The following is a 14964-nucleotide window of genomic DNA, read 5'->3' as shown; positions in this document are numbered from 1 at the left end:
TAAAGTCCCAGATCTGCAGGCAGTAATGGTAGAGGTGGACTTGGACATGGTTCAGTGAGTCTCATGCCTAGAATACAGCCATACCGGGATATAACCTGTTAAGGAAGGACAGAGGGGACAGAAAAGGGGGAGGAATAGCTCTTTGTCAATAACAATATCAAACAACTGAAATGCAAGGGGCATGGAAGAAACGCTATCATAAAAAAAGAATGATGCTTCCATTTACAATGGAGTGGTCTTCAGGCCTCCTCCTCAAACGGAAGAACTGGACAGAGATCTGATTGAAGGCATCCAAAAGGTGTGTAAGAAAGAAGTGCTGCTTGCTGGAGATTTCAATATGAGATCATAAAATAAAAGGTCTCCTCTCTATCCCAATATTACAAACCTCCCACTTATCACAAACAAGAGAAAAGACACCATCTATAGCAGATCCTGAACTTTGGAACTCTATTCCGGAAGAACTAAGAACCACGACTGACAAAAAGAAATTCAAACAAGACCTGAATAATGGCTGTTCCAAAATGCATTTGACACAAGGCAATCTGATTGTTTACTCCTTTTCATAACAAAATAAACCGTATGACACCTCATTCCCTTACTACTTAAATAACCTTTCCAGAACATTCCCCTTGAAAACTTTAGTTTGAAGCCACAAATAAATAATGCTACCATCTTCCTCATCTATCACCCGATTACCCTACCCATTATCACCCTCCTTCTCCCTTCCGAATACTCCCCTTTGCCCGGTAACTAATAATGGTGATTATTATTGATAATGTTAATGCTTTGAACTGCAGGGATCTAGTGAATTTCACTTGCAACAACAGTATATAAGGACCACTAAATAAAACTGTCATTAAACTTTTTCTACTGGAAAGGAAACTGCAGAACTATGGGTCATGATATGAAACTCCAGGGAGGGCGACTCAGAACCAATATCAGGAAATATTTCATTACAGAGAGGATGGTGGATGTATGGAATGTCCTCCCAAACAAGGTGAAGATGAGGGCGGTGAGGGAATTCAATAGAGTATGGGATAAAACACCACAGATCCCTACAGGCTGGAGCAGGAGTAGGCAACTCTGGTCCTCGAGTGCCACAACCAGGTCTGGTTTTCATGATATCCATAATTAGGGTCCTTCGGTTTCTCACCCAAAAAAGACGACTGGTTTAAACTGATTTTCACCCTAATTACAGGCTGATTAAAGAGCAGCTCCAGAGCTGTAGACGCAGTGCCTCGAGGCCTCCAGAAACTGCTGGAAGTCTGTGTGGGCCAAAACACCTGCAGTATTTCAAGTCCTGTCTCCCACTAGTGAACACTGCCCCTCCCCCTCCCACCAATCGGACAAAGCAGCTGCTGCTTAGTATTGCCAATTTGGCATTGGAAGTGGGCCATGCCCACCAGAAGCACCCCACAAAAAAAAAAAAAGAAGTGCAGTGCTGCAGAGCATGGGACCCTCAGCAAGCATGCCGCCGAAATAGAGAGGAGAAGCCTGAGCCACAATAATAAGAAGAAATGCTATTGTAATGGAGGGGGGGGGAAGAGGGAGATTCTAGTTGGGGATGTGGTGAAAGAAACATGCTAGGCAGAGGATGGGGGCCTAAAGATAGAGATGCTGCTGAGAAGGTGAGTGGGAAATCTGCTTAATATTGTTTTATTTTCCGGGCTTCTATCCACCAAAATAAACTGCTCCATTGTATGCAAATGTGTCTCATGCATATTTATTGTGGATATCCTGAAAATTTCGTCTGCCATTCAGAGGACCAGTCTCCTTGTCTCACTAGGTCCTTCTGTAGTTCCTTACAATCCACTGCAGTTTTAACACCTTTGAATAATTTTGCATCATCTGCAAATTTGATCAACTCACTCATCGTTCCCTTTTCCAGATATATTAAACAGCACAGATCCCAGTACAGATCCCTGTTGTACTCTACTAATGATAGAAGAACATGAGAACATGCCATACTGGGTCAGACCAAGCCCAGCATCCTGTTTCCAACAGTGGCCAATCCAAGTCACAAGTACCTAGCAAGTACCCAAACATTAAATAGATCTCAAGATACTATTCTTATTAATTTAAAGCAGTTTATGGATTTTTCCTCTAGGAACTTATCCAAACCTTTTTTAAACCCAGTTACACTAACTACCGCAATCTCATCCTCTGGCAATGAATTCCAGAGCCAAACTAGTCACTGAGGGGTAGATTTTAAAAAGGAGCGCGCGGGCGTACATGTGCGCGCACTACCCGGCACGCACACATATATGCCCGATATCGGAGCAGCCTCGGAGGGAACTTCCCTACCCCCCACCCCACTTTCCCTTACTCCCCTACCTTTTTTTTTCTTTGTTTCTAAACTTACTTCAGCCCTGGGGCTGAAGTGAGTTGCGCGCACCGGCCGACTGCTGGCAAGCAATCACAAGCACATCAGCAAATGGCAGCTGTGCCTGGATCATCTAGCCCCGCCCCCTAGCCCCGCCCCCTCCTCGCCCCTTTTTGCAAACCCCGGGACTTACATGCATCCAGGGGCTTTATGCGTGTCGCCAGGCCTTTTTAAAATAGGCCGGGCACATGTAAAACCGGTTACACACGTAACCTTTTTAAAATCCGGCCCCGAGTGAATGAATTTTCTTCACTTTGTTTTAAATGAGCTACTTGCTAACTTCACGGAATGCCCCCTAGTCCTTTTTCTGTGAGAGTAAATAACCAATTTATATTAACCTTTTCAAGTCTTTTCATGATTTTGTAGACCTTTATCATATCCCCCGCTCAGTCATCTTCTCCAAACTGAACAGCCCTAATTTCTTTAGTTTTTCCTCATAGGGGTGCCATTCAGTCACTCTTCTCTGCACTTTCTCCAGTGCAGCTATATCTTTTTTGAGATGCAGTGAACAGAATTGCACACAGGATTCAAGGTCCTATCTCACCATGAAGCGATACACAGGCATTATGATTTCAACCATTTTATTTGCCATTCCCTTCCTAATAATTCCTAAACACTGTTTGCTTTTTTGACCGTCACTGAGCCGATTTCAATGTATTATCCGCTATGATGCCTAAATCTCTTTCCTGGGTGGTAACTCCTAAGACAGAAGCTAACATTGTGTAACTACAACAAGGGTTATTTTTCCCTATATGCATCACTTTACACTTGCCCACGTTAAATTCCTTTTGCCATTTGGAAGGCCAGTCTTCCAGTCTCATAACGTCCTCCTGCAATTTATCACAATCCGCTTGAGATTTAACTACTCTGCATAATTTTGTGTCATCCGCAAATTTGATCACCTCACTTGTCATACCTCTTTCTAGATCATTTATAAATATATTAAAAGCACCGGTACAAGTACAGATCCCTGAGGCACTCCACTGTTTACCTTTTTCCACTGTGAAAATTGACCATTTAATCCTACTCTCTGTTTCCTGTCTTTTAACAAGTTTGCAATCCACAAAAAGATATCGCCTCCTATCCCATTACCTTTCTCCATTTGGAAAGCTGACCAATATAATGTTAGGAATGATGCAAAAAGGAATGGAGAATAAAATAGAAAATATCATATTGCCTCTCTTTTGATCTATGACTGGACCACACGTTGGAGTACTGTGTGCAGTTCTGGTCGCCCCATCTCAAAAAAGACAAGCAGAACCAGAAAAGATGCAGAGAAGGGAAATGAAAACAATAAAATAAATGGAATGGCTTTCCTATGATAACAGGCTTCGCAGGTTAGGTTTCAAACTGGAAAAGAGACAGCTGAAAAGGGACATATAAAAGTTAATAAAGTCATGAATGTGGTGAAAAAGGCCAATAAATACATTTACTCTTTCAAATAATATTTAAACAAGGGAATTTCTCCTTGAAACTAACATCTAGCAAATTTAAAACAAATTTTAGAAAAGATTTTTCTACTCAAACTTTGGAATCTGTTGCCAAAGACATGGTCAAGGTGACAAGCACAGCAGGTTTAGGCTTGGACAAGTCCCTGGAAGTCCATGAAACATTATTAACCAGATAAGACTACAGAAAGCTATAGCTACCCCAGGGAGCAAGTAACAGGAAATAGGTCTGCTTCATGGAACCTGCTGGGTATTTGTCTCAGACAGTGGCCAGTTCGGGTTGCAAGATACTAGGCTTGATGGACAATGGTCTATCCCTGCATGGCATTTCTTATTTTTTTTAAGCATGCAACTTCATCACATCTGTCTTACACAAACCACACTGGTTACCAGTACCATACAGAATGAAATTCAAAAAACTTTGACATTAACGTTTAAAGCTATAAGAGGAGACGGGACTATTTACTTGAGCAAAAGGCTATCCATATACATATCCTTCAGATAAACCTGGGGGAATGCTGCGCAAAAAAAATTTAAAATTCTGCGCACAAAAACTGAAAATTCTGCAAACTTTATATTGGTCAAAACAACACAATTTAAATGACAGTCTTTAAGTAGCTACATTTTAAATTATTACAGAAAAAAGCTGTTAAAGTTGCAGAATTTTAAATATTTTGAGCAGAATTTCCCTAGAAATTCACTGTAAGAGTGTCCCTTCCACTTGCTCTCCCTACTCCCCTGGCCAGTTTGCCCTCTCAGGCCCCCAACTCCTCCACCTGCCAGTATCTCTCCCCTCCACCTCTAGGCTCAACCCCTTCCACTCTATTGCCAGTCCCAGACTTTGACCCTGTTCTCAGTATTGCCCCTCACACAGGCTCCCTCTGTCCCTCCCTCTCTCACACACATGCTCCCTCTCTCTAATACACATATACACATCCTCATATAGGCTCCCTCACATACACAATCCCTTCACACAGGCTAGCAACCTCACATACACATGATCCCTTTTTCATACACACAAGTTCCCAATCTCTCACACACATACACACTCCTTCACAATCTCCTCATATAGGCTCCCTCTGTCTGAAACCCACACTCAAGCATCCCCCCAACCCCCCTCTTTTACCTCCCATGCTCTCTCTCACCCTCCTGCTCTGTCACCCTCCCCTCCCATAGGCTCCCTCTCTGAAACCTACAAGCATCCCCCCCACTCCCCCTCTTACCAACCAAGCTGTCTCTCACCCTCCCCCACACCCCTCTCCTCTCTCACACACACATTCTCTCTCACCGGCATCCTCTTCCCCTCATATAGGCTCCCTCTCTCTGAAACCTATACTCAAGCATCCCCCACCCCTCCTCTCAACAACCATGCTCTCTCTCACATTCCCCACCCCCCCTCTCACCAACCATGCTCTCTCTCACCAACCATGCTCTCTCTCACCTTCCCCACCCCCTCTCACCAACCATGCTCTCTCTCACCTTCCCCACCCCCCTCTCACCAACCATGCTCTCTCTCTCACCTTCCCCACCCCCCTCTCACCAACCATGCTCTCTCTCACCTTCCCCACCCCCCCTCTCACCAACCATGCTCTCTTTCACCTTCCCCACCCCCCCTCACCAACCATGCTCTCTCTCACCTTCCCCACCCCCCCTCTCACCAACCATGCTCTCTCTCACCTTCCCCACCCCCCCTCTCCCCAACCATGCTCTCTCTCACCTTCCCCACCCCCCCTCTCACCAACCATGCTCTCTCTCACCTTCCCCACCCTCCTCTCACCAACCATGCTCTCTCTCACCTTCCCCACCCTCCTCTCACCAACCATGCTCTCTCTCACCTTCCCCACCCTCCTCTCACCAACCATGCTCTCTCTCACCTTCCCCACCCCCCTCTCACCAACCATGCTCTCTCTCACCTTCCCCACCCCCTCTCACCAACCATGCTCTCTCTCACCTTCCCTACACCCCCTCTCACCAACCATGCTCTCTCTCACCTTCCCTACACCCCCTCTCACCAACCATGCTCTCTCTCTCACCTTCCCCACCCCCCCTCTCACCAACCATGCTCTCTCTCTCACCTTCCCCACCCCCCTCTCACCAACCATGCTCTCTCTCACCTTCCCCACCCCCCCTCTCACCAACCATGCTCTCTCTCACCTTCCTCACCCCCCCCCTCACCAACCATGCTCTCTCTCACCTTCCCCACCCCCCCTCTCACCAACCATGCTCTCTCTCACCTTCCCCACCCCCCTCTCACCAACCATGCTCTCTCTCACCTTCCCCACCCTCCTCTCACCAACCATGCTCTCTCTCACCTTCCCCACCCTCCTCTCACCAACCATGCTCTCTCTCACCTTCCCCACCCCCTCTCACCAACCATGCTCTCTCTCACCTTCCCCACCCCCTCTCACCAACCATGCTCTCTCTCACCTTCCCCACCCCCCTCTCACCAACCATGCTCTCTCTCACCTTCCCCACCCCCCCTCTCACCAACCATGCTCTCTCACCTTCCCCACCTCCCTCACCAACCATGCTCTCTCTCACCTTCCCCCCTCCCATCTCACCATGCTCTCTCACACACACATATTCTCTCTCACTGGCATGCCGCGGGACATGCTCTTTTCGCGGCGAAGATGAAGGCCCGGCACGTCATTCGCAGCACACGGGGACCTTCCCGTTTTGCTGCGAACGGCGCACCGGGCCTTCATCTTCACCGCGAATGGAGCGCGTCCTGTGTGCGCTCCGTTCACAGCATGCCAGGGTCTCCTATGCTATTTTCTGCCGTGCTGAGATGCCCCCACTCTCGCGATGGCTGCTGTCCATGCGCTTCCGGTTTTGGAGGGAGGAAATCGGCGAGGCGACGGTGAAAATTTGCGGGAAGGGCGACAAGGGAGGAAATCTGCGGGAAGGGGGAATTCTGCGCAAATTCTGCATTCCGCAGTAGCGCAGAATTCCCCCAGGAGTACCTTCAGACCACTAATATCCTCACTCGGATATTCTAATTAAATTCCATCATCAAAAGAAATAAAATGAATAGCCATCCAAAACAGATCCGTCATGGGAGCAGCACCTGCCCTTTGAAACTCCCTTTTACGGTCTGGGAAAACAAATAAGCATGGGGGTAACTTGCTGATGTGGCTGCTACTACCCTTAACCAATAAGTCTGAAACTTTTGACGCAAGTCCAACATTGCTCTCTGCTTCAACGGCAAGAGGTGACAGTGAACTGGACACAAACAGCAACCAACAAGGGCCCTGACTTTGAAGGTCTGGGAAACTGTTAAGTATGGGGGTGACTTGTATGGCGCAGTAGATACTACCATAAGCTTGCTGGGCAGACTGGATGGACCATTTGGTCCTTTTCTGCCGTCATTTCTATGTTTCTGCATACAGAGTCTCTGGCTTGTTGTGGTTTCCAGTTCAGTTTTTGTCTGTATGTTTCTGTTATGCTTTATGGTCACTTTATTCTTTGTTAGGCGAGGTATTCTGCTGGCGTGTAGTTTCTATGAAGGGCTCTATAGCAGCCTGGCTTGTTCCGATTTCTTAACAGGAAGAGTATTGGTCTTTTAAGGCCTGGTGTAATATTTTCAATGTTGCCTTTTCTTAGGAAAGGTAGTTACAAAGTGCTGGAAATTGGTGCTGTTCTGCTGTGGGAGGGTTACTATTTATGTAATTTCTGTTTAGAGAGAATACTTATCTTTCCCTTGTGTTACTCTTAACAATAAAAGTAACACTGGGCCTTTTTTTTTTTTTTAACTTCCACACATGTGAGCGTTGTTCATCAGGTGTGTCACGATGGGAAAAAAGGTTGAGAACCACTGTTTTAGAATTTACTGTAACTCCATTTCTGGACTAGCATATAGTTGGGGACCTTCATTTTCCATTTCTATTTTTTTTCTGTGAATTTCTGAAGTGTTTATTATAGCAAATAAAACTGGGAGAAAATTAATGGAAAATAAGTTTTTTTTTACCCATTAATTTCTCCCACTTTTGTGGTATAATAAACACTGAGAAATTCCTGGGAAAAATAATAAAACTGAAAATGAAGGTACCTACGATATATTGGAGTAGCTCAACTGGTAAATCACCATTGAGAAGAAATAAAAATAGCTAATTTGCACATTTTTCCTTCTTCCACATTTCATCAGCTAATACACTTTCCACCATCCTGAGGCTTATGGAACAGCAACTATAGCTATTAAGTTAGAGGGAAGAAAAGGATTTCTGTACACACAACCACATAGGTACTAAGGTATGGGGTGCAAACTTATGTAAATTGACTGGAGAACCATATAAATGCTCCATGTCTCGAGAGGCGAAAGACCCTTGCTATGACTTTTATTAACTTCACTTGAAGAAGGGGATATTCTACATAACTCTGAAAGTTTCAGTTGGGGCGCGGAACCAAATACACGTTCTTCCTCCCACACACCTACGATTGAGAGGGACTCACTAAAAAAAAAAAAAAAAGTACATGCACAACTTTTTGGGCTCATCGCGTGTCCCACCCTTCCCCTTGCAAGGATCAAGGGGCGTGGGTCTTATTGCATGCCCCGCCCCCTTGCAGGGCTCAAGGGGCGTGGCGCTCAGTGCATGCTCCGCCCCTCCCCTTTTCAGGTTTAGGAGAGTGGGGTTTAAAGCAAACGCCACCCCTCCCCCCTTGTAGAGTTCACGAGAACGGGGCTCTGTACACGTCCTCGGCAGATCTCCAGCAGAAGACAGAGCCTTATGTACCCAGCCTCAGGCGGCAGGAGAAAAGAAGGGGGCGGGGACAGTAGTGGGAGCCGCTGTTTACCTGAGCTGTCTCCATCCTCGGACACGGACGAGCTTTCCGTGTCCTCGTCCTCCGAGCTACTCCCCTCATTCTCCGGGTAATCCACCTCCATGTCATCGTGATTACTCTCCTTTTTATCCCGAGAATGCACCGGCATTTCAACAAAAAAGGAAGACGGAAAACCCCCCACAGTAAACAGACGGTACTGAACAGCAGCAGCACCCCCACCCACCACACCAGGGGTGCTCAACCCCGCCGCTTCAATGAAACGGCGCGGCCGCTGCCCCGCAACCTAACCTGCCAGCCCAACATCTTTTCGCTGTCTGTGATTGGTTATACTTTCTCTGCTTCTTGTTCCTGATAGGTTAGCGATCTTTCCCGCGAGTCTACACTGTTCAGCTGCGTATTCACCAGTCTATTTCGCAATGCTTCTCGGGAAATATAGTCACTTTTTTTTTCCTTTTTCCTTTTTGTGCAGTGGGAAAATACCGACATGGACTGCGATTCCCAAAAGGTATTGGGATGCAACCTGTCTATAATAATTTATAAACAGGTCTTGAGAACATAGGCCATAATAGTCGATTACCCAACAGAGGAGGGATTGGATAGCTCCTGAATTCGGGTTTTTTTTTTTAGGAAAGGGAGTAGTTTTATTTATGACTTTAAAATTGAGAAGCATAAATTAATATAACAGTTTTCGAAAGGATGAAAAGGTTCTGACGATTGTTGAAGTAACCATATTGTTGGGGTATCTATGCTACCTTGCAAACTTAGCGGAGGTGGTTAGCATCACATGTTTAGTGGTTGTCCACGCCAGTATTCTTAATCAAAATACCAGAAATTAGTAGAAAATGGATTTTGTACTTGGACAGTTTATAGGGCATGCTATAGTTCCATATATAAAGAATTCTATAGATTCCTTACATGCGTATAGCATTTAGGTTGTAACAAGAAGTGCGCTATGTACGTGATGTGTAATATTTCACAAGCTGCATTTTCTCCGTCTCATAAGTCGCATCATTCTGAATAGCTAATAATGGATTTCTCATATTCTTTGTCCACAAGACAGCAAGCAAATAATCTAAGACATGATTCATGCACTGTGTGTGATGTCATTACTTTCTGTGACGGATTTAGGATTTTATCACGCCCTAGGCACCTATGGAGTTGTTCACCGCCTGCGCCCCTCTTCCCCCCCTCCCATCCCGGAGAAGGGTCAGACATCAGGGAATAGGTCTAAAGCATAGAAGCAGAGTTTCGTGTTGCAGCTCAGGAATAGATTCTGTGCAAAATGTGAACATTCTGAAGTACATTGATGAGCATTTCCATCTTTTACATTATATTATAAACCTTGCTTATGTCTGTATAATTTATTTTCCTTTTATTGGGTGAAGAAAATGGATCTCAACTATCGGTACAGGGAAGAGATCTCAGGGATAGGGAAAGGAGAAGATGAGAGAACCAAGGATGGGGAGATGAAGGGGGCAGGGGTGAGATTAGGAATTAAGGATGGGGAGAAAAAGAGGGCAAGGGATGGAAGTTCTGAGATTGAGAAAGGGGAGGAGGTGAAGGGCTGGATAAGGAAACAGCTATTTTCTAGTAAGTGAGATTCAGCGCAGCTGCAAGGCAGTAAATGTTCAGCCAGCCTGCTGCCCCCATATTTTTGCAACTCTAGGCACAGGCCAGTGTGCCTATTGACAAATCCAGGCGTGATTGCTTACATCATAGAAAATATAAAAAATTGATTTAATTTGTGACTCTTGTTTGTATGCCTCTCATCCCTCCTTAGGGTTTAGGGAAGTTACTGGGGAAATTTTTTTTAAAGTAAATATTATCGGTACTATATTCAGTTGAAACAGTCTTTCTACTTGGCATTTACTTATGAAATGTTGCACCCTGTTCATGTATACAGCTTTTATATTCCATTGAAGCTGCTATATATGCAAAAATGTCACAGAGTATATTGTGTACTCAAGTCCAATTGATTCATGCATCTTTGTTGATTGTGAATGTGGCTCATATGGATCTGGTATATACAATTTTTATTGTATATACCAGATTAGGTATATTGTATATACAGATTAGATATATTGGGGGTTAAGGGAGAAATAATATAAAATGCTCTAGTGGCTGAAAATAAGAATCATGGTGCCACAATCCCAACCCTGGTACCAATAGAGCTAGAGAAAACTGCAGGATCAAAATAAATTATTCTAACTTGGTTAAAAGGCATAAACAGATCAAAATGCAAGATTACAGAATACATACTAATGCTCAAATCAAATGCTTATTAAAAACTATGGGCTCCATTTCCTCAAACACATTCTATTCTTTGAAATTTGGATTTGTTTATATAGTATGTTTATTAAGGCTCCTCTATGCATGCTGTAATAATGCATAGAGAATAATTTATTATTGATCCTGCAGTTTTCTCTAGCTCTATTGGTATCAGGGTTGGGATTGTGGCACCATGATTCTTATTTTCAGCCACTAGAGCATTTTATATTATTCCTCACTCAACCCCCAATATACCTAATCTGTTCAATGCTGTGCTGGTCCTTAAAAGGGGCCATATACAAGTTCACCTTGAGAACCTGCCATCAAGGACTCTGAATCCGGTCACTAGGTGTCACCGCTGCATGATGACCAAGCCTCTTTCCCCTCCCACAAACTGTGAAACTTGCCTCTGTAGAATCCCCCAGTCAATTTAGAAAGCAGAAGTTCCAACTTGGGGATTGAACCTGGGACTTTTTGCATCACAGTGCTGTGTCGTCATTTTCTCTATATAAAGTGCAGTACAGACACATTGGACAGTCCCTACTCCTTGAAGCTTGCAGTCTATTCAAGTAGGACAGATAAGACACTTAAAGATGAAAAAGAAAATTAGAGTACCTTTGTGTCAATAGATGGGGGAGGGATAGTACAGGAGGATGGTGAAGAGATCTCTTTGAAAGGGGAGAGAAGCAGGGAAAAGGGGAGGTCGGGAACCTTCATTTGTTTCATGTCCCTTCACGGAAGCTTATACGTGGTTTGTTTGGAAATTTGGCACCCTCTAGGTTTTTTTTTGGGGGGGTGGGGAGGGGATGGAAGTTAGTTTATAGTGAGACCTGAGTATGAAGGAGACCAAAATGTGTATGCATTGTTCACATTGTTTTCTTATTGAAGCAGTTCTGCTTTCTAATCTATAGATTTTCCAACTTTTGGCTTTCATTTTATTTTTTTTTCACTATTGCGGTCCTAGCTTTTTGTAGTAGTTGACATTTCAGTTTAGAATGCTTCCCTAGGACCAATTTTCAAGCACAGATTTGGGCCTCTGCTTCTCCTAGACACTGCTAATTCTGTGCAGTCTCCTCCCTCCCCACCTTCGACAGACCTCCAGTTTCCCCTTACCTTCAACTCTTCAGACCTCCTAATCCTCCAAACATTCCGATGGACTTTCAATTCCCCTACCCCCTCTCACAGACCTTCAATTTGATTTTCATCACCCTCCTTCCAGCTTGGACCCCTTATCCTTTCCCTCCTATTGCTTATCCTTTGTGCAGGGCTCCAGTGGTTTCAAATCTGCTGTTAAGAGAAGGCAGGAAGTGCAGGGAAAGAGTCGGCCTTAGGCCTCTGGGGTTCCATGCAAAAGAGATCCTGGGCATGAACATCTTTTAGGTTATAGAGGGACTATTTGAAAACTTGTCCACACTGTTTTTGTTTGTAATTATTTTTATTGGTTTTCTAGTATAAAACAGTACAACTGAGAGTCCCCCTGCCTCCTCTGGGGTTCCATGCAAAAGGTTCTTGAGCGTGAGACTGTGGGATGACTCTGTCTCTGCACTTCCTGCCTTCAAATGACAGCGGAGCCAGAGTCCTGAAATCTGTGGGAAGAGGGAGGTGGGGATGGGGTGGGATTGGAAGTCTGTTGGCTGGATTGGAGGTCTAGGCAGGCCTGCTAGGTTTCTACTGTCATATCCTAACAGGAATGGTTATGAATCCAAATTTGGACAAATGCTAATAATAAAAAAGAAACAAAGTAATCAAAAATCCTGCATTACAATTCCAAAACAAAACTAGATCTAACTCCATAATAATGATTTATTTATACTTATTGTGGTGTCATAGAGGTAGGGCGAAGAAATCACTATAGACAACTAATGGCATATAGGCATTCGTGTACAATCATGCACCTGTAGAGACGTTTTGTTTTAATCCGAATCTGGAGATAGTCCTATGATTCTATTTATCTGGGCCTTCTCCTTTTTCCAGTATGACTTAATCACTGGACAATTCCACCACATATGGAAGAAGTCTTCTCTCTTTTCACAGCTTCTCCAGTGCAGAAATGAGTTGGATTCTTGCAAGTAGCGCATATTCACAAGTGTTAGGTGTGTTCTTAAATTAATGCTGTGATTCCCTGCCACATCTCCATTCTCCATGAGGAGTAGTGAGGTTTCCCACTTTACCCTTGTGCTTTCTTCTCTCTCCCCCCTCCCCCAACATTCCACCATTATAGTTTTTGAGCATTTTGATTATTTTGCAAAATAAATTAACTGGGATTTTTATAGGGATCATGGTAAATAAGTCTAAGGCAATTTGCCATTTTAATTGGTGCCATCTCACTGATAAGGTCCCCCATCTATCCAGTCCTACATATAGTGCAGTGGTTTGTACTTTAAGCTATAAAAATAATTTAGGTTCATGCAGGTATGAACGCCTAGATACTTAATTGATTTTTTTTTTTATAAACTTAAAGGGACAAATTGCATCAGAATGGCAGACCTTGAACCGGCAATCCTCTCAGTTCAAAGCACAGACCTTTAAAGAATGCTTTGAGCAGAGACTGAAATCCAAAAGCATCATGTTTGTAAGAGATGACATTCAGATTGACTCAAAAGTCAAGGAAGAGATCCTGGGCATGAACATCTTTTAGGTTTTAGAGGGGCTATTTGAAAACTTGTCCACACTGTTTTTGTTTGTAATTATTTTTATTGGTTTTCTAATATAGAACAGTACAACTGAGAGCATAACAAGAAACACAATAAAAACTTATACCAACTGAGCTTTACCAATACCTTACTGTCAAAACTTTCAAACTTGCAAATTGTCAAATTTGTAAGAGCAGCTGCTCAAGTGATCAAATAGTCAAATGTTCAAATGTCCCTTTCCCACCCCTTTGTCCACACTATTTAACAACTCTGAGAAGAAAGGAGGTGTATGTGCGATCTGGCAAAATCATGCAGCACCAAGGATCCGAAGCACAGACTGAAGAGTTGAACTGTGGGAATTTGATGTATCTCCGAGGTACGGTAGTACCTACAGCGGTTAGAACACAAGAACATAAGAAATTGCCATGCTGGGTCAGATCAAGGGTCCATCAAGCCCAGCATCCTGTTTCCAACAAAGGCCAAACCAGGCCACAAGAACCTGGCAAGTATCCAAACACAAGAAGATCCCATGCTACTGATACAATTAATAGCAGTGGCTATTCCCTAAGTATAATTGATTAATAGCAGTTAATGGACTTCTTGTCCAAGAACTTATCCAAACCTTTTTTGAATTCAGCTACACTAACTGCACTAACCACATCCTCTGGCAACAAATTCCAGAGCTTAATTATGCATTGAGTGAAAAAGAATTTTCTCCGATTAGTCTTAAATGTGCTACTTGCTAACTTCATGGAATGTCCCCTAGTCCTTCTATTATCCAAAAGTGTAAATAACCTATTCACATCTACTTGTTCAAGATGTCTCATGATCTTAAAGACCTCTATCAAATCCCCCCTCAGCCGTCTCTTCTCCAAGCTGAACAGCCCTAACCTCTTCAGCCTTTCTTATAGGGGAGCTGTTCCATCCCCTTTATCATTTTGATTGCCCTTCTCTGTATCTTCTCCATCGCAAACATATCTTTTTTGAGATGTGGTGACCAGAATTGTACACAGTATTCTAGGTGCGGTCTCACCATGGAGCGATACAGAGGCATTATGACATTTTCCGTTTTATTAACCATTCCCTTCCTAATAATTCCTAACATTCTGTTTGCTTTTTTGACGGCTGCAGCACACTGAGCAGACTATTTCAAAGTATTATCCACTATGATTCCTAGATCTTTTTCCTGGGTGGTAGCTCTTAATATGGAATCTAACATCGAGTAACTACAGCAAGGGTTATTTTTCCCTATATGCAACACCTTGCACTTGTCCACATTAAATTTCATTTGCCATTTGGATGCCCAATCTTCCAGTCTTGCAAGGTCCTCCTGTAATGTATCACAATCCACTTGTGTTTTAACTACTTTGAATAATTTTGTATCATCCGCAAATTTGATAACCTGTCTGTTCCGTCACTGCCACCGGCTGATAGGGGCATTGGAGACCAGCCA

General features: G+C 43.9%; 1 protein-coding gene across 1 annotated transcript in view; it reads right to left on the bottom strand.

Moving 5' to 3' along the window:
* Window positions 1–8914, bottom strand: part of BRMS1L (BRMS1 like transcriptional repressor) — a 70133-nt gene extending 61219 nt beyond the window's left edge. Inside the window, exon 1 of the mRNA XM_029598970.1 lies at window positions 8623–8914. Within this exon, the coding sequence (XP_029454830.1) occupies window positions 8623–8758 (136 nt within the window). The 5' untranslated portion in view covers window positions 8759–8914. The remainder of the gene's footprint in view (window positions 1–8622) is intronic.
* Window positions 8915–14964: the final 6050 nt, after the last annotated feature.

Source organism: Rhinatrema bivittatum, chromosome 4, assembly GCF_901001135.1.
Source record: "Rhinatrema bivittatum chromosome 4, aRhiBiv1.1, whole genome shotgun sequence".
NCBI lineage: Eukaryota > Metazoa > Chordata > Amphibia > Gymnophiona > Rhinatrematidae > Rhinatrema > Rhinatrema bivittatum.
Note: the sequence above shows the minus strand (reverse complement) of the source record. Positions and strands in the feature narration are given on the sequence as shown.